Source organism: Geotrypetes seraphini, chromosome 16 (genome assembly GCF_902459505.1).
Source record: "Geotrypetes seraphini chromosome 16, aGeoSer1.1, whole genome shotgun sequence".
NCBI lineage: Eukaryota > Metazoa > Chordata > Amphibia > Gymnophiona > Dermophiidae > Geotrypetes > Geotrypetes seraphini.
In genome coordinates, this window is record NC_047099.1 from 39,583,330 (window position 1) to 39,601,196 (window position 17,867).

Sequence of the window (17,867 nt, forward strand, 5' to 3'; positions counted from 1 at the left end):
GGTCAGGGGGAGGGGGCCCGATGAAGGAGGGCATCACATTGTTTTTTCCAAACGGCGATGGGCCCCTCCAGCATCGATCGGCAACACGCCCCCCCCCTTTCATCGACGGAAAGTAAAACAAGAAAGCAACGCGGGTAAGAAAGGCAGCGGGAAGTGTAATTGTGCAAGCGGTGCTGCTTGCCCAAAGCTTCCCTCTGACGCAGCTTCCTGTTTCCGCCTGGGCGCATGGTGGGGTGGGGCAGGGGGGGCCCAGTGTACTTGTGTGCCTAGGGGCCCTCGACAAATTAATCCTGCCCTGCTAAGACCCATAAGATGGGAACTGTGGACCCAACAAGGTCCGTGTTTCGACGACTCTTGTCTTCCTCAGGAGTCCCCAAGAACGTGGATCAAAGGCTTAGGAACCCCCGGGGAAGACAGGGTCGTCGAAACACGGACCGTGTTGGGTTCACAGTTCCCATCTTATGGGTTTTAGGCATTTTATTATGTAGATTTTAGGACTGTATCTTCAATAAAGTCCCACAGTGGTTTTGGTTGCTCTTTGATTCTGTGACGTACCACGGTCAATTTTTGTTTGGTTGAATCTTCACATGACGGACTACCATTTTGGGATTCAAGCGCCAGTTGGATGCATACCTTCTTGCAAATCACATTGAGGGATACGGGGAATCAAGGTCTCCATTAGGGAGCACCTAGCTTGGCCTCCGCGTGTGAGGGTCGCCGGACTAGATGGACCCAGGATCTGATCCGGTGAAGGCGTTTCTTATGTTCTTATATGCTCAGAGATGTAGAGCCTAGTGGAGACAAGGCTCCATTTTGAAGCTCATATTTCAATCATTGCTTATTTTTTTTGTTTTATATATCATTCCTCTTTCTTATATAGAGTAAATAATGGTGACAACAAACTTATCTCAAATGGTAGGTATTGGGGGGGGGCCCCGACGTGGCCCCATTTTGATTGCTTCCTCAGGAGACCCAAGGTGGAAAAATCCACTCGAGAAAGGTGACAAACCGCCAGAAACCTTCACCTCAGCACATTTTTTACAAATACTCTTACAATACATTGTATTTAATCAAGTGCAAGACTATTTATATAGGAATCTTGAGCACTTGTCTTTCTTGTGTACAGGTATTTTGAATATTATACCCTGATCACAATTTTGGTAAAAAGGTAAAACCAAAAAAACTCTGTGGCGTGACGATGTTCCTAAATAGACTTTATTTGAATGTGTCAAAGTTCCAAAGGTACACTGAAATCATCTACATAAAATAATTCCATCCACATAAAAATAAATCATCAACATAAGAGCCTTAAAGGACCTAGTCCGCTAGGGATACAGGACCTAACACGGTCCACGTTTCGACAAAAAGTCTTCTTCTGGGGTCCCTGGGGGTCCTATAAAGGTGAGTACGTGGGAAACAATTGTGTGGTGAGCCGGAAGTGAGACACTGCTTGCATTTGCCAGGATTCATTGGCGGTCAGTGATTCAGATGTTTGTGGAGTTAAAACGGGGTGGGGCAAAGATTTGAACTGAAACCCCAAGATACCAGACTCTGCATACAGCACAATATCGGAGAAAAAAACAACTTTGTTGCATGTCTCCTCTGTACTGTGCAAAGTTGAATATTTGCTGGAAAATGGCAGTATTAAGTGACACCAACGTTATCGTTCTGAAACCTGATTAGAAATGAATAAGGAACATATAACCTAACGGTGGTGATTGTTTTCTTTTTGTAGAATTCCTCCCAGAAATGCCATTATTGGAAACTCAGGGTAAGCATATCCCTTTCATAGGCTTAGTAGATTTTTAGTGTTCATTTGTTACCATTTTCCTTAAATGACCATGAAGAGGTAAACTGTTTGCTAAAGCTCAATTATGCTGAGCTCTTGGAAATGCACCCACTATTTTTTGTTTGATTGTTTCTCATAGAAAGTGATGAACAGATATTTGAGAAAAATGATATCTGTATGGAAGTCCTGTGAGTAACAAAAAAAAAAAAACACTTTACTGTGCCTTTGCATGTTGGTACACCCCTGGCCACTTAGAATATGGTATATTAGTTTTTGCTTCACCAAATTAAAAAAAAGCTTGCTAAAACGGTGTTTACATTTTTATATTTGTAGTCAAAACAAGGAGAAAAGGCAAAAGATTGTAGATGAAATTTATGCGTTTTTAGACAGCAGTAAGTCTGTAAGTAGTACATGAAACGTTTTTTTAAATGTTGCTGTGTTGGACTATGTGCTCCTTTTACAAAGGTGTGCTAGGGCTTTAACGCGTGCTAGCCGCTACCGCCTCCTTTTAAGCAGGTGGTAATTTTTCAGCTAGCGCACTATAGCACACGCTAATCTTGTGCGTGCGCTAAAAATGCTAGCGCACCTTAGTAAAAGGAGCCCTATATGTTTATGCCACTATGAATTAGCAGAACAAGTATGATAATAAATAATTTATTTTCTTTGTGTTATGTTGGCTAGTTTTTCAATTAGAGCTGGCTGTTATTAAATTGCCCCAGCATGCAATAATTATAAAGGTCACAGATAATTTTTGGCCTGATACTGGTGGTCTGCTCTCATGTATTTTTATTTTCTTGTGCTTTACCTTTATCTGAAAAGTGTTCCCTTGAGCTGCTTCTGTCAGGTAGAGGCTGCTGGTTGACTGCTAGATTTATCCATTCCATTTTGATAAACCTAATTTTGTAGGACCTCTCTGAAGCCCTACTTTCCTGTGGGCTCGTACCGTACTCTTTGTTCTGCAGATACTGTGAACATTTTAGAAATAGTTTAAAACTGTATACAGTCAACCCCCGAAATTCGCGGGGGTTATGTTCTTAGAGTATCTGCAGATTGTGAAAAACTGCGAATATTGGATGTGGTAAAAAAAAAAAAAGCCTATTTTCATAGTTTAAACCCTAAATATACCCCCAAAACAATTTTAAATAAAGTAAAATGTACATGTACTCACCAATAATGAATAAAGCAGAGGCTTTACAGCTGCTCGGGTGGCGCTTCTTCTTTAGGCGCTTGAGGAGGAGTCGTATTGCCAAGAAAAAAGTCATTAAAAAATTACGGAGGGAAAAACTGCGAATGACTGAGGCTGCGAATTCTGAACCGCAACTTTGCGGGGGTATACTGTAATTGGTGATTCTTAAATTGTACTATTCTAACTTTGCTAGATTCAGGAAACTGAAGCTCTAAGGACAGAAAATCGGAAATTAAAAAATGCGGTAAATTAATATTTTTATCTTTTTATCTTAATAGTTTATGCTTTTTGATTAAAGATGGGCTTGTTTGGACTGCACTGGTTGCAGTTTTAGGGGCAGAGTTCATGGGATGTATTCTGGTTAACTATCATATTCATTTTAAATTCAGGGTTTTGAAATCACAGATATAGGAAAATGAATTCCTCTATTACTGCTCCCCAGATTGAAATCAGAATTTCAGTGTATTGGTACCTCAAGAGTATTGGGTCATAAGTCTCTTTTAGGATTTGATTTTCTGTGTTATAGAAATTATATTTTTTTTTCTGAGAGGATAAGCAGGTGACATCATCTGACGGAGCCTGGTGTGGACACTGCCTAGCTGTATAGCTTTAGAAAAGTTCTAGCAGTGTTCCATCACACATGTACGCTAGTACTTCAGTCTCCTCTTTTTCAAGGAGCTGGGTGGATGCATCTTTGCAGTCTCCCTTCAATGTGTATTTCCATCAAATTTTGCGTGCCTTCCCATTTCAGATTTAGCATTTGGGGGGGGGGGGGGTTCCCCTCAAAATTCTCCTTTTTATTGCCACCTTTTTTATTTTTTCAGTTTTATTAGTTCTTCGAGTCGATGTCTAAGAGCAGCACGGGTGGTTTCAAAGGTGTGCCCAATGTAATCAGGTGATCTTTATCACAAACCTGCACAATTGGTGCATCAGGTGGCTAGGGCCTAACCATCAAGCTGATTCTTCTCTTTGTTTAAAAATACAGTTGAGGACACTAAAAAGTATATCGGGTCCAGCAGAAGAAACTTTGTGGCTCCTCGAAGACCAATCCATCAACATTGGCTCCAGAAGTATTGACCTTGGTGCCTGACCAGACTACCTCTACCACTAGGAGAGCGCCAGCATCAAAGAAGTCTCCACCTTCCTTGAAATTGGGTGCTGATGGCAGATCCTGGGACCAGTCAGTATTGGACCCGACACTGAGGATGTGTTTGGGTTGGACTCTATCCTCTTCAGCGCTGAGGGACTGCAAATGCCGTATGTTGAGGAAAACCTCTAAGAAGCATCAGCATCGGGCTGCCTCATAGCATGATGCTAGGAGCACCGGGGCATTGGAGTTGCCATTCTCTAAGAAGAGTTGGTACTCGGAGGATTACTCCCCCCCCCCCTTTAGTAGAGGTGCTAGTCTACGGGTAGCTAGGTTCCTGCTTCTGGTATGGCACTGACTCTTCTCCAGGCTTTCTTTGACCTGGCTCCCAGTCTTTGACTATATCGTCTATTTGAACCGTATTGAGCCATGCTCAAGGAGGAGCTGGCATAGATGTTCTAGCTGCATTCTGCTTAGGCATTGAGGATGCTTGCCTGAGGCCCAGGGTCTGCCTTTGGAGCAGTCTTCAATACCAGTGTTGACTTTGATCAATGCAGCACCATCCTTGACATCAAGAGAGGAACCTTTCCTAGAGTTGGAGCTTAGAACTGTACCCCAGTACCTTTCAGGGCATGGGTATGGTCCCACAGAGCTGAGGCAGGCACAGACTCGCTCAGCTCATAGAAGAGTTTGAACTATACCATTCGTGGAAGTCAGATGAGGATCCGCATTACTTCTTGGAAGAGAAGTCTTATGGTATCCCTTCTTATCCCTCCCCACCACAAGAAAGGCATAAATCTCCACCTGAGAGTCTCTCTTTCACTGGTTTTGTGAAGGGGATGGCTTCAGCAGACTGAGGTATCCACACTTGTGTATTGGGTGGGAAGGCACCTGTGCATGTGCAGTGGGTACTGCCAGAAGTTACCTAAAGCTGTACACACTAGACAGCATCTGCATCAGTCTCTGTTGGATGTTGTCACTCATATGTGAGAATGCTGGGTCTGCTGTCCTTGGAGAGCATCTGCTACAGGTAAGTAACTTCGCTTTTATGATATACACTGCTATAAGCATAGATTTGATGGGCAGTAAAAAAAACAAACAACTAAATGTGATTGGCTTTGCTCTATTAATAATTTCCCACCTTTATTCTCTTGTTTTTGAAATAGAACTCAAGGCTTCGTTATAAAACAAAAGGTAAATTAATTTTAGACACTGCCAAACATTTCTCGGTGGGTAATTAGTTATGGGACTCTTTCAGTAAGTTACACTAAGAAATGGGCTAAGCTTGTCCTTATGTGGGACTTTCCCATATGATAAGCTCATTTTTAGTGCAGCTAGCAAAAAGGGCATTCTGTTGCATCCAATCCGGAGTCTGTACAGTAGGAGGGGCATAATCAAAAGAAACGTCTAAGTCCTTTTTGGCCTAAGTCCCTAGGTGCAGAAAGTAGGCAGCAGGGAAATGTCCATTCTCAAAAAAAAAAAACCCCATCCAAAATGAGTTGTTGTTTTTTTTTGAGAATGGCCTACCTCTGCGCCCAGCAGTTTAATCGCCCAGACCACCACTACACGTATCCTTAAAACACATTCCCGGCCAAAAAACGCCCAAAACAAGATCTTTTAGGCGAAGGAGGGGCCAGTCCTTCACCTAAAAGCAGGATTCTCTAACTGGCATGTGTCATAAACAACGCCAGTTACAGAATCCTGGAAACGTCCCCCCGCGCCCCTCCCCAATCTTCCCTGGCAGGAGAGATGCCCAATTTCTCCTGCTAGACACAACCCCCCATCCCCGAACACCCATGTGATCACCGGCAGAAGGATGCCCAATCCCTCCTACCAGATACAAACCCCTGCTGGACCTCACACCCACCCCTTCTAACTTGGGCCTATACCATCAAAGAATGTATGATGAAAGCAGTGGCTGTTATGTCCAGAAAAACTTTTAAAATGATAAGTCTTGCGCCAAATACTATTGTTCGTCAGACTGAAAATATGGAGGGAGGGGGGCTTGTTGGGCTGGCAGCCTCTGCTGCTTCAGGGGCTGGAGGGAGGGAGGGGAATTGTCAGGCTGGTTGCTGTTATTTCTGGGGCTCTTTGGGCAGCTATTATGGTCAACTGTGCTACCAGATTTGTGTGAGAATGGAAGGAAAGGTGGAGAAAGGGATCTATCTTGTAATCTTAGCTACCGTTGATAGGTGCAAGCCATTTATCTAACTGATATCTTTAAATATATACTTTCTGGCTATCCTGATAATTTTAGCAATAAGATAATATACACTTTGTTCTATTTTTTTAATTTATAGATTGGGCACTAAAGAAAGAAGAATATGAAAAGTGAGGAGAAAACATTAATTTCTTTCATTCATGTGTCTGCATTCTTAAATATGTAATAAATATTTTACCCCAACTTTTACAAAACTGCGCTAGTGTTTTTAGCGCCTGCTGCAGTGGTAACAGCTGCGACAGTCATAGGAATTTATAAGCATCAGAGCTTTACCGCCGTGCCTGGTGCTAAAAACTGCGATCAACTGTTTTGTAAAAGGAGAGGTTGACAAGCAGTAATCATGTTCATATTTTAACTTTTCATTCACCTAAATTAGTGTAAATTATAATAAAGATGTAGCCTGTTGGTTTTGTCAAAATATTTTATTTTATCTTCTTTTGGTTTTTAAAAATATTTCCATTTTTTTCCAACTTTGTTTTTTTTGAGCCTTTGGGCTCATTTTAGCCTTTTCCCACACCAGGAGCATTGGCTTTTTTCTTGTTTCACATCTGCTCAACCTCCCTGGGACCATTGAGCCCTTTTACTTTTCATTGGAAGTTTTTCCATCGATGTCCAAGACACCTAGCGGCTTCAAGTGGTGCATTTAATGCCAAAGGACCATATCAGGTTCTGACCCATATAACTGGTGTGTGCAGTGTCTAGGTCCTGACCATCAAGATATTTGGTTCATTCTCTGCTCTCATATGCAGAAGAGGTCATTTAAAGCCATCTTTGGTGCTACTCACTTTGGGGAGTCTTGTAAGTGAGTTAAGAAGCACAAACATGTCTCCCATTCAAAGCATACATTGGCATCATCTCAGGTGTCTTCTCCACTGACACATTCTGATTCCCTGATACCCAATCTCCATCTCTGCAGTTGGTGTCTCCTTTGAGGAATGCCTCAGCATTGAGGTCCTTGATGTCTCTACACCCAACTCAACAAGCGTTAATGTACCCTTGGCAATATCTGTACCCACACCATTGCTGCAGGAACAGCTTCAAGTGCTTGTTGCAGCAGGAATTAGCTGGGTTACTGTAGTCGTACACCGTGCAACCTCCTGCATCATCTCTCCTAGCTTCAGTCCAGGCAGTACACTGCGGCATTGATCTCGGACACCTTGACGTTGAGTTTCTGCACATGCGTTGTCTTCTAGAGAGCAGAGCATACCAATGTCTCGACAATAGGCATATTAAATCCAGAGGTGCCAAGGTTGTAAAAAAATGGTCTGTGTGTTTTAATGAATTATCTATAAGTTTGCGATCATTTGCCTGTGGTTCCCCCGACTTTATGGTTGGCGTCCCTCTAAATATTGATCATTTGCAATTTTTGATTTAACCTCGTTCTGCACTCCCACCCTAGACATTGTATGCTGCGTGTTTACATCCTTAGGCCTCTGTGGCCCTTTGGGATCACACAATACATTTATTTCATTTGTTTTTTACCTTAGTTCATTAGGACTGATCAATAATCCACAAGTTCTTATTTTAGGACCAACAGGGAATGTATCCCTCTTGTAGAGTTTTTCTGTAGTGTCACTCTTGGAACTGGCCATGTTATCCTGAGTTTCTTCACTCATATCCTGATATTCCTCAGTTAATCACTTAATCACCTATTTGAAGTCTGATCAAAACACCCCAATTTGTTACACACATAAGGAAGAGCATGCACATCAATTTGTCTGAGCACTTATTTGGTATTAGGCCATTTTTTACAACCTTGGCACCTCTGGATTTGATATTGTCATACCCAGTCACGTATCAACTCGTACCCTTTCACACACTCACATTACACATGTCACAAGTCACTTCATCACAATTATGAATGATGCCACATAGACCTAATCTCATCCCACTTATGCACTATATTAGGGATATCAAAGTCCCTCCTTGAGGGCCGCAATCCAGTCGGGTTTTCAGGATTTCCCCAATGAATATGCATTGAAAGCAGTGCATGCAAATAGATCTCATGTTCAGGATTTTTTCAGTCCCAAGCTATCAAAGAATAAATTGGGGTGGGGATTATATCTTTTTGTTGTATGATATGGTAGATTTTCAAGTGATATTGTATTCTAATTGTTTAATGTTTACTGTACACTTGTGAATTATAAAATGAATAAAGAATTTTTTTTTTAAAATGTTAATTTATTTTTTTCATAAAACATTTTTTCACAGTGAGATTGAGAGATTGTCAAATGAGGTATCAAGCTGTATCAACGTTACCAACTTCTGGGTAAGTGAGCGGAGCCTTGCTTTTAGCTTGAAACAATTTTTTAAATTATTATTATGAATCTTACAAACAAGAAATAAACCATCCTCCTTCAAATACAACAATGAAAGCCCTAGAAAAACAGTACATTCAAAACTACATTCCTCCCACCCTTGTACCCCCCCAAAAAAAACCATCCAAGATCTGCATACCAAAGACAACTAACAGAATCAGTGAGCTTGGCCTCTTATAGTCCACTGACGATATAGCAATTCCTCCTCCTCCCCAAGTCCCACAAAAGGACCAGTGAGAAAGCAAAAATATATATATATAACTACTCAAACTCACCCGACATCCTCCTCCCCCTGTGCATCCAGTCCCATCCTCAAGGGGAAGGCATATCCCCCTCACAAATAATTCAAAATATTACTGCGGGACCGAGGGGACAGCGACTGAATATAGGGTTCACAGATCTGAAGAAAAAATTTTTTACATTTAGCACTGCAACCTATAGCCCTCCTCTCCAATAGCATCAAGGCATGCAGATGATTTCTCCAAGACCAATAAGAAGGTGAGGCATCACTAATCCAAAATGAGAGAATCACCTGCTTCCCCAGGGCCCCAACTCATCTTATAAATTGACGTTGATCCCTAAGAGGCAAGCAAAAAGCCTCATATTTGTCAAGCAAAAATCCTGCTGCTGAAAACAGAATAGAGCAAGCCAGGAAGCTCTCCACATAGGACAAAACCAATCTCCAAAACAATTTAATTTTCTCACAAGACCAGAAGGATAGTAAAATGAATGTAGCTGTCGGGAGCATTTAAGGCAGGTAGAGGAGTCCACAAACCCTGACAGGTACAACTGGTTCTGTGTAAAATAAGCTCCCGCAAGTCTTCACAAGGCGAGATCTTGGGAATTCTTTTAATTAAAGACACAAGATCTAATGCATCCTCTGCAATCCCGAGATCTTGATACCAACATCGATGTAAAGCTTCCCGATTTGCTCGTGCTGTGAAATTCTGAAAATCTCTATACGGGCCTGACGCTGTAAATCCATCTTCTAAATATGGTGGTAACAGCTCCCAAAACCTATCTTCAATGGGAAAAGATACAGGTTTCAAGGAGTGGACATAATACTGAAGTTGCTTATAGGCCAAAACATCCCCCACGGACATGTCACAAAGAGTACGGAGGTCAATCCAGGACAGCAACGAACCATCAGCAGTCAACCTGAGACTCAATAACGTATGGCCGGAGGCTGCTAGGCGTCGAAAACTAACACTGTCCATGCCAGGTTGAAACTGTAAATTACCCTGAATAGGCAAATATCTGGACATCCTAGAATTCCCCTACCACACACCGAGAAGATAAGACCAAAGCTTTCGTAGCGACCGCAATAATAAATTGCCCTTGAGGTGGGTGAGCAGCTGGGCATCTGCACTAAAGAAAGAAGGTGCCAAGGAGTAAAATAGGCCTTCTCCAAAGCTTTTGGGGTAAAATCCTGATGAACAGATAACCAATCACCCAGAGTCCTCATCAAGCAAGCAAGATTATACTTTCGGAGATCCGGTAGCTTCATACCACCTCGCCCTCGTGCCCCAAACAAAAACCGTAAAGCGAGCCTAGGCTTCTTTCCCCTCCAGCAAAATCGAGAAAGCATTGAATAAAGTTAACCAATATCTTGCTTCAAAAGCCAAAGGGGCAAAAGCCATCTAGGGAAGAGGCTCATGCCAAATAAATGTATCCTGCCCTGTAATGAGATAGGAAGGGGGGCCCAACATGTAGAGCATTCATCTATGTATTGTAATAAAGGTTCAATATTGCTCTGGTAGAGGTAAGTAACTGTGCTGTATTGCATATATCAGCCTACTCTTTAAATATGAATGATTCAATGAGAAACTACTATTTGTATTCTGCTATTGATCATCATATTAGGAGCACAGTCTTTTTCTTTATTCTGCCATCTTCACCCATACAATAGTGAAACAGTCAGGTTTTCATGACATCTTGGTTGTGTACTACAGAATGAAATGTTCCTTCCTTGGACAAATGTTCAAATTTGTCTATTTAAGATGCTTAAACCTACCACAGCAACTAAACAGTATACTTGGGTAGCAAAGGATATTAATTTACATTAAAAGCACAATCTTGTTGCTCATGCATGGCTGATTCTGTCCAACTTGTTCATGGAGAAAATAGTGTTATTTTCCTTTAATGTACCTCAGATAGCAGATAAATCAGCTGCACAATCCCTTTCCCTTAGGTTGAAATGGCCTAAACCTTCGTATAAACTGAGGGGATGAGCTATAACTTTACAAGAGAAAGCACTTGCACGGGCCCAGAGAATTTTTGTAGACTTTTCAGGCTCTGAGAGAATGATTCAAACTGGCTTCATCAGGATAATATCACCCATGTGTGGTTGATTTATCTTGCTGTCCAAGGAGAACCTATATTACAGGTAAGCAACTATACTTTTACCTCTGCTTTATTTGACATTGTGACTGTTTCTGTCTTTTAGCACCAGGAAGTAGAACGAATGAAAGAACCAGGTAAATGTGCATTTCAAATCCTACTACTTTCTAATCATTGCTTAGTTGCAGGTATAAGTGCTTGCATTCAGATTCTCGGAAACTTTGTCAAGTTAGGCCTGATGGTTACATGGATGGGAGAATGCCAAGGAAACATGATAACATAGTAAATGACAGCAGATAAAGCCTTTACGGTACATCCAGTCTGCTCAATAGGAACACTGTGGGGAAGTGGTTCTCAAACTGTTTTGGTTTGTGACAATGTAAAACATCAGAAATTTTCCAGCACACTTTGTGGACAAAATTAAAAAATATTAACTAAACTATGAATAAAAGTAACAAACTTCAGAAAACTATTAATAACCTTGTTTTAATAAATTAAGTGTGGTTGTGTGAAACATGAACTTGATGTTTTTTAGGTGACTTTTTCAATATTGGGACATATATGAGACAAACTTATTCTCATTTGATCTTCAATGCATTGAAGACATTCTCTTTTTTTTTTTTTTTTTTGCATTTAATGTTAGTGAAGAAACCCCTAATTCATTTAGGTATAGTTCAGTCCTCCTGGAGAGGAGGAGTGGCCTAGTGGTTAGAGCTGCTACCTCAACATCCTGTCAGGGCAGAGAGCAAAAGATGCAGTTGGAAAGGACGTGAGCGACTGGTCTCCAGCAGTCGCTTGTTTCTTGATCGGCCAGCCCAGTCGGGGTTCCAGTTTTTTGTTAGTGAATCGCTGCCTGCCTACTATACATGCCGTTTCTCCTCATTTGCATGTGTGGATCGGAGGATGATCGGCCTCAAGATTAGTGAATTGGGTCGTAGAAAATTGGGTCACAAAATGGTCGGGACACGATCGGTGTCCTTAGTGAATCTAGCCCTAAGTTGTCAACTGATTTTTGTTTATTAGACTAAGATCTTTTGGATTTGTCTTCTGTTGATAATATGTAGAAATAAAATGAAGGAAAAAATAGCTTTTTTTGTTGGACTAACTTAATGTAATTTATAATTAGTTTACGAAGGTAACCCTTTCTTCTTCAGATGTAACTTGTTTATAGTGTAAACTTCTTAATACCTGGTTGTCAATAGCAGTATATCAAATTAATAAATCCAATCCATGATTCTCATAGGAACTCGGTGGCCGTGTAAACTGTGGTTCCCTCTTCTCCTACAATTCAGTGTGCAGGAGCCCATTACACTTCAAATCTTTCCAACATTGCTGATGCAAAACGAGGGCTTTCTTCTCCCTCCCAATCTACGATCATTAGCACTCACCATTGAAGCGTCTAGAAAATCTTCCATACAGCGTTGCTATTATTTCAAATGGACTTTGCTTCACAGTCTGGTGTAATCAAGTTTATTTAAAATTTCTTATATCGCTTAATCAAACTTCTAGGCAGTGTACAATGAAAATACCATAAAATCAAGTTAAAAATTAGTAATACTAAACAATACCAGGATATATTAGTACAACAAATGACATGACACACAGACTTACTTCAAACAAATGGGAAAATGGGCAAGAACTACAATATTTGGAGAAAAGAACCCAGAGAAGGGAAAAAACAATAGGCAGGGATAAAAACAGAGAAGCATTGTTTTAGTCCTTAAAAGGACAGTTATTGTTCAAACGCATCCTGGAACAAGAAGGTTTTTAGCTTGGGCAGCGAGTTCCAGAGGGAAGGTGCATGTCTCCTCTTCAGAAGGTGGTTCTGGACTATCTTCTATACCTTGCTATCTCTGGTCTCAAAACTACTTCAATCAGAGTTCATCTTGGTGCTATTAGTGATTTTCATACACCGCAGTGGACAAAAAGCCATTGTCTGTACATCTTTTGGTTTCCAGATTCATGAAAGGCTTTTACCATACCAAGCCACCTCTGAAGCCTCCTTCGGTGACTTGGAACCTTTCTACTTTGATGAAGCCTCCATTTGAACTACTCTCGACTTCATCTCTCAAGCATCTTATTTGGAAAGTAGTATTCCTCATATTTCTCACATCTGTATGCCAAGTCAGTGAACTTCAAGCGATTAGATCCACTTTATACAACATTCTACCATGATAGGGTGGTTCTTTGCATTCATTCCAAGTTCCTCCTGTAAGTTGCTTGGAATTTCATCTGAGAACCAGTTTATAGCTCTTCCTGTCTTCTTTCCAAGACCACATTTTCACCCTGGTGAAACTGCACTGTAAACATGCTCTTGCTTATTTCTTGGATCGGACCAAACCTTGTAGAAATTTCACTCAACTGTTTCTGTCTTTCAATCCAAACAGAGAAGCTCCTGTCACCAAGAGAACCAACTCCACATGACTGGCACTGTTTCTCTTTTTGCTATGCTTGACCTGGGCTGATGCACTGCACATAAAGCTTGAGCAATGGTGATTTCAGTAGCTCATCTATATTCTACCCCTATTGAGAATATCTGTAAAGCAGCCACCTGTTCCTCAGTTCATTCCTTCATATCCCACTATTGTTTGAAGAATCATTCTAGATGGGATAGTCAGTTCAGCTAAGCAGTTCTACAAAATTTATTCTCCACTTAGATGCAAACTACTCTCCAGCCCTTTTGGTTTCACCAGGCCTATAATAGTTGTTAATAACCCTCTTCTCAGAGGCATGATCCTGGCAGCCTGGGAGTCCCATATGTGAGAATATACTGCCTGCTTGTCCTCGGATAAAGCATAGTTACTCACCTGTAGCAGGTGTTATCCAAGGACAGCAGGGAGATATTCTCAAAACCCTCCCTCCTCCCCTAGTTGGCTTCTTACTGAACTGATGATCCTGGGAGCTGATGGGCAGGAAGGCACCAGCACGTGGTGCATATGGGTGGTCTTAAAGTTTTAAAGTGATGGTACACTTTTTGACTGTCCATGCTGGGTTCCATGGATGGACCCACATGTGAGAATATCTGCCTGCTGTCCTCAGATAACATCTGCTATAGGTTATCTCAGGGGTTATATATTGATTAATTGTTTTTCTCAGGGGTTATATATTGATTAATTAGAAAAATAAGAAGGTTTTGTATTCACTTTCTGTTGTTATAATACTCAAAATCCTCAATAAAGATCTTTAAAAAGAAAACCTCTAACTTGCACCCACCTACATTTTTGGATGGTAAGCATTGTACACCCACAGCTTTCCATATTACAAAGAATCAATGAAATGACTGGTATCTGTTTTTGTTTAGAACATGGCAGCTTATCAAGCAACCTGACAAATCAAATCAAGTGAGTTTTGGAAACAAAATTTTGCTGGCTTAAATGTGATAGCATGATATTAACACCATTCAAAATGCAACACAAGGAATGCATAGAGGGCGATAGTTCAGAACAAAGGTACTTTGCTTATGGTGTCTGTAGTATTTTGTAATTTTGTAATTTGTAATTTATTTCTTATATACCGCTAAACTCCGTTAGGATTCTAAGCATTTTACAGAAAATAGACAATAATGTGCATTAAAATTATAAGTAATATAGGTTTACAGAGAAATGTACATTAAAGGATACAATAAAAATAAGATAAATAAATAAAGAATAGGTACTTAGAAATTATAACATCATAAGCAGAGTAATTTGTAAGTCTAGTCCTTGAAAAATACATAGATTTCAAAATACATTCTGTAAATAGTAGTCCATAATATTGACTCAGAAATTAGATACAGAACTTCTTAGCTAGTGCTGAGAGCCTTTTTTTAAATTTTTATAAACACAAAGATTACTAAAAGGGCAATGTGGACTATTAAGCAGATATTTGAGGCAGTCTGTACTAGAGGGATTGTGGGAATCCCACGGGATCCCCCCCAGGCTCATGGGACTCCCACGGGGATGTAACCGGGGTTCCCAAGGCCTGGAAAGAGAATTAGTAGAAAATGGTCGACCCTACAGTCACATGATCTAATGTCTATTCTAATTCTTCCCAGTGATGTATGCATCTCTTATTTTGATTCACTGTTATTTGTTTATATTGTATTTTATTGTTGATTTAAACTAACTAAGCCTTAAAAAAAGATCAGAACTGTCAGAAGTAATTGCTGCTTTTTATGGGGACAGGTAACTTTTATGGGGGGACGGGCGAGGCTAGAGGAGATTTCTCGTGGAGACGGGCTGGGACGGAGGAGATTCTGGTGGGGACGGGCAAGATTTCTGTCCCCGTGCAACTCCCTAGTCTGTACTTGAGGCACCTAAGCAGAATCATTCTTACTAAGAAAGGTTTTTTTGAAGTCCTGTTTCAACTGTTGAAAAAAGTTGAGTTAAGGACACACCATTTAAGAATAGCCCTCGCAGCTTTCATCTCCATCAAAGCTGCTTGTCACTTATATGTATCTAATATTTCTGTTAATAGTCAAAGTGTTGGTGTTCCCTGTGAAAAGATCCAGAGGGAATCAAAAAGGTAATATTAACTCATACTTAGATGTCAATTTTACTACTGCCAATTAAACTAAACAGCTTTTTCTTGAGTTAAGGTATAGAACATTATTTTTACTGCAGTGCTAGCCTTTCATTATCTGAAATACTAGTGACTAGACACTTTTTAAATTATAATTAAGACATTTTTATTAACATTTTAACAAAAATACAGACCAAAGAGAGCCACACATGTTTGTTCTTCACGGTGGCCCGAGGAACAACACAACGAGTCCCAACTGTCCCACCCCCTTCCCACACCAAATCACATATTCAGCAAGTAGCTAAGGTCTCTGGGAGTTAAGCTATCAAACACAGGGGACCAAATCTGTAGAAACCGCCGTCAGACGGCCGGAGAGGCTCTCTTGACGTCCAAACGCTCCATGCGTAACAAGGCATAGACATCATTATCCCAGGACAAGCAGGCAGCTATTCTTGACTGATGGGTGACGGCACCGACGGAGCCCCGGTACGGACAATTTTAGAGTGATCTCACTCTAAGAACTTTTAGAAAGTTCTAGCTCGGCCGCACCGCGCACGCGCGAGTGCCTTCCCGCCCGACAGAGGCGCGCGGTCCCTCAGTTTCTTAGTTTCCGCGGAGCTAAGAAGACGCGTTTTCAACGGCTGTTGAAATTTTTTTATAACTTGCCTTCCCGCTCGCGTAAACTTTTGACTTTATTACTTTCTTTTATTACTTTACTTTTATTTTGGTAAAAAAAAAAAAAAAAAAAAACTTCTTTTTTCTTCAATTTCGGTTTTTCCCCGGCGGGGCCTTCTGCCACCATCGAAGCCTCGGCCTTCGATTTGGCGGAAGCCGTTTTCCCTTTCATGCCCCCTCAACCGGGTTTTAAAAAGTGCCAGCGGTGTGCTAGGCCTATATCTCTCACGGACCCACACAACTGGTGCTTGCAGTGTTTGGGTCCTGAGCATCAGGCCTCTTCTTGCACCCGCTGTGCTACTTTAAAGAAAAGAACATTAAAAAATCGCTTAATTCAACAGCGTTTGTTATTCGGTGCCGAGATGTCCGACCCCGTTCCTTCGACTCCGGCTTCGGCACCGCTTCAGTCGGCACCCTCGTCTTCGACGCCGCGTGATTCCACACCGGCATCCCAACAGTCAGGTAAGCCGGCTAAGAAGCCTTCCCCGCTGGAACGTCTTCCGGCCTCGAGTGCAGTGAGCCCAGTCCTGCCGCCGGTTAGACGCCAGCGGAAGCGCTCCGCCCCTATTGAGGTGAGTCCCTCGACATCGGGCTCCTCATCTCCGGGGCGTAGAGCGGCACCGCAGGTACCGCAGAAGAAAAAAGCAGTACCGGTGCCATCCCTCGATGACCGCATTACGGCCATCCTTCATGTGCAGCTTAAGGAGCAATTAGAACGACTCCTTCCTGCTATAATGACACCGAACCTTCCGGTGCCAGTCCGCACCGAGCCATCGGTACCGGTTGTACATCAACCCGTGTCGGTACCGGTTGTCGAACCTGTCTTACCTGCTTCTACTGTCTCGGTACCGCTTCACCTAACTTCATCGGTATCGATGCCAGTCCTTGCACCGGAGCCGACAGCTCACCATCAATCGGTACAGACTTCGGCACCGGTGCGACCGATAACATCGCCTGACTCGGTATCGATGAGGTCGGGTAAGTCGGTACGCAAAACCCGACACATGCAAACATCGACACCTGAGTCTCGGGACCATTCTTCCCATGTCAGAGACCCTGATCTGTGGGGGGACTCAGAGGAACCCTTTCTTTCTGAAGGAGAATGTTCCTCAGAGGAGGAGGATTCGGCTCTCCCTGACCCATCCTCCAAGCAGACCACTTCCTCTTTCTCCAATTTCTTGAAAGAGATGTGTGAGTCTTTGTCCATTCCTTTGGAGGCTGAATCCAAAAAGTCTAAAGCTTTTTGGATGCCCTTGATTTTGATCAGCCTCCAAAGGAATTTTTGAAGCTTCCCCTTCATGACATCTTGAGGGAAACTTTCTATAAAAATTTAGAGACTCCTTTAACTGTTCCAGGGGCCCCACGTAAACTGGATTCTCTATACAAGGTAATTCCCATTCCTGGGTTCGACAAGCCTCAACTTCCACACGAATCCTTATTTGTCGAATCCACCCTTAAAAAGACTTCAGGAGCCAGTGTATATGCATCTGTCCCTCCTGGCAGAGAAGGAAGGGCCATGGATAAATTCGGTAAGAGGCTCTACCAAAACGCTATGTTAGCAAATCGAGCTAGTAATTATGCTTTTCATTTTTCTTTTTATTTAAAGCATCTCCTTACCACCATGGCTTCCTTCGAGAAGTATCTTCCTTCAAGAAAACATCCATCTTTTCACTCCTGCTTGTCGTCTCTATTCCAACTTCGTAAGTTTATGGTTAGGTCCATATATGACACCTTTGAACTTACATCCAGAG

General features: G+C 41.8%; 1 protein-coding gene across 7 annotated transcripts in view; it reads left to right on the plus strand.

The window, feature by feature from the left end:
* LOC117349855 overlaps positions 1-17,867 on the plus strand; it is a 39,470-nt gene that overhangs the window by 1,052 nt on the left and 20,551 nt on the right. For all 7 annotated transcript variants that reach the window (XR_004537196.1, XR_004537197.1, XR_004537195.1 and 4 more), the window contains exons 2-11: positions 1,736-1,771; positions 1,929-1,977; positions 2,123-2,189; positions 3,169-3,219; positions 5,229-5,256; positions 6,363-6,393; positions 8,495-8,552; positions 11,048-11,078; positions 14,243-14,282; positions 15,397-15,444. Coding sequence is in view for 4 of the 7 variants with exons in the window: in XM_033923483.1 (XP_033779374.1) it covers positions 1,750-1,771; positions 1,929-1,977; positions 2,123-2,189; positions 3,169-3,219; positions 5,229-5,256; positions 6,363-6,393; positions 8,495-8,552; positions 11,048-11,078; positions 14,243-14,282; positions 15,397-15,444 (425 nt within the window). In the remaining 3 variants the exon portion in view is untranslated. The remainder of the gene's footprint in view (positions 1-1,735; positions 1,772-1,928; positions 1,978-2,122; positions 2,190-3,168; positions 3,220-5,228; positions 5,257-6,362; positions 6,394-8,494; positions 8,553-11,047; positions 11,079-14,242; positions 14,283-15,396; positions 15,445-17,867) is intronic.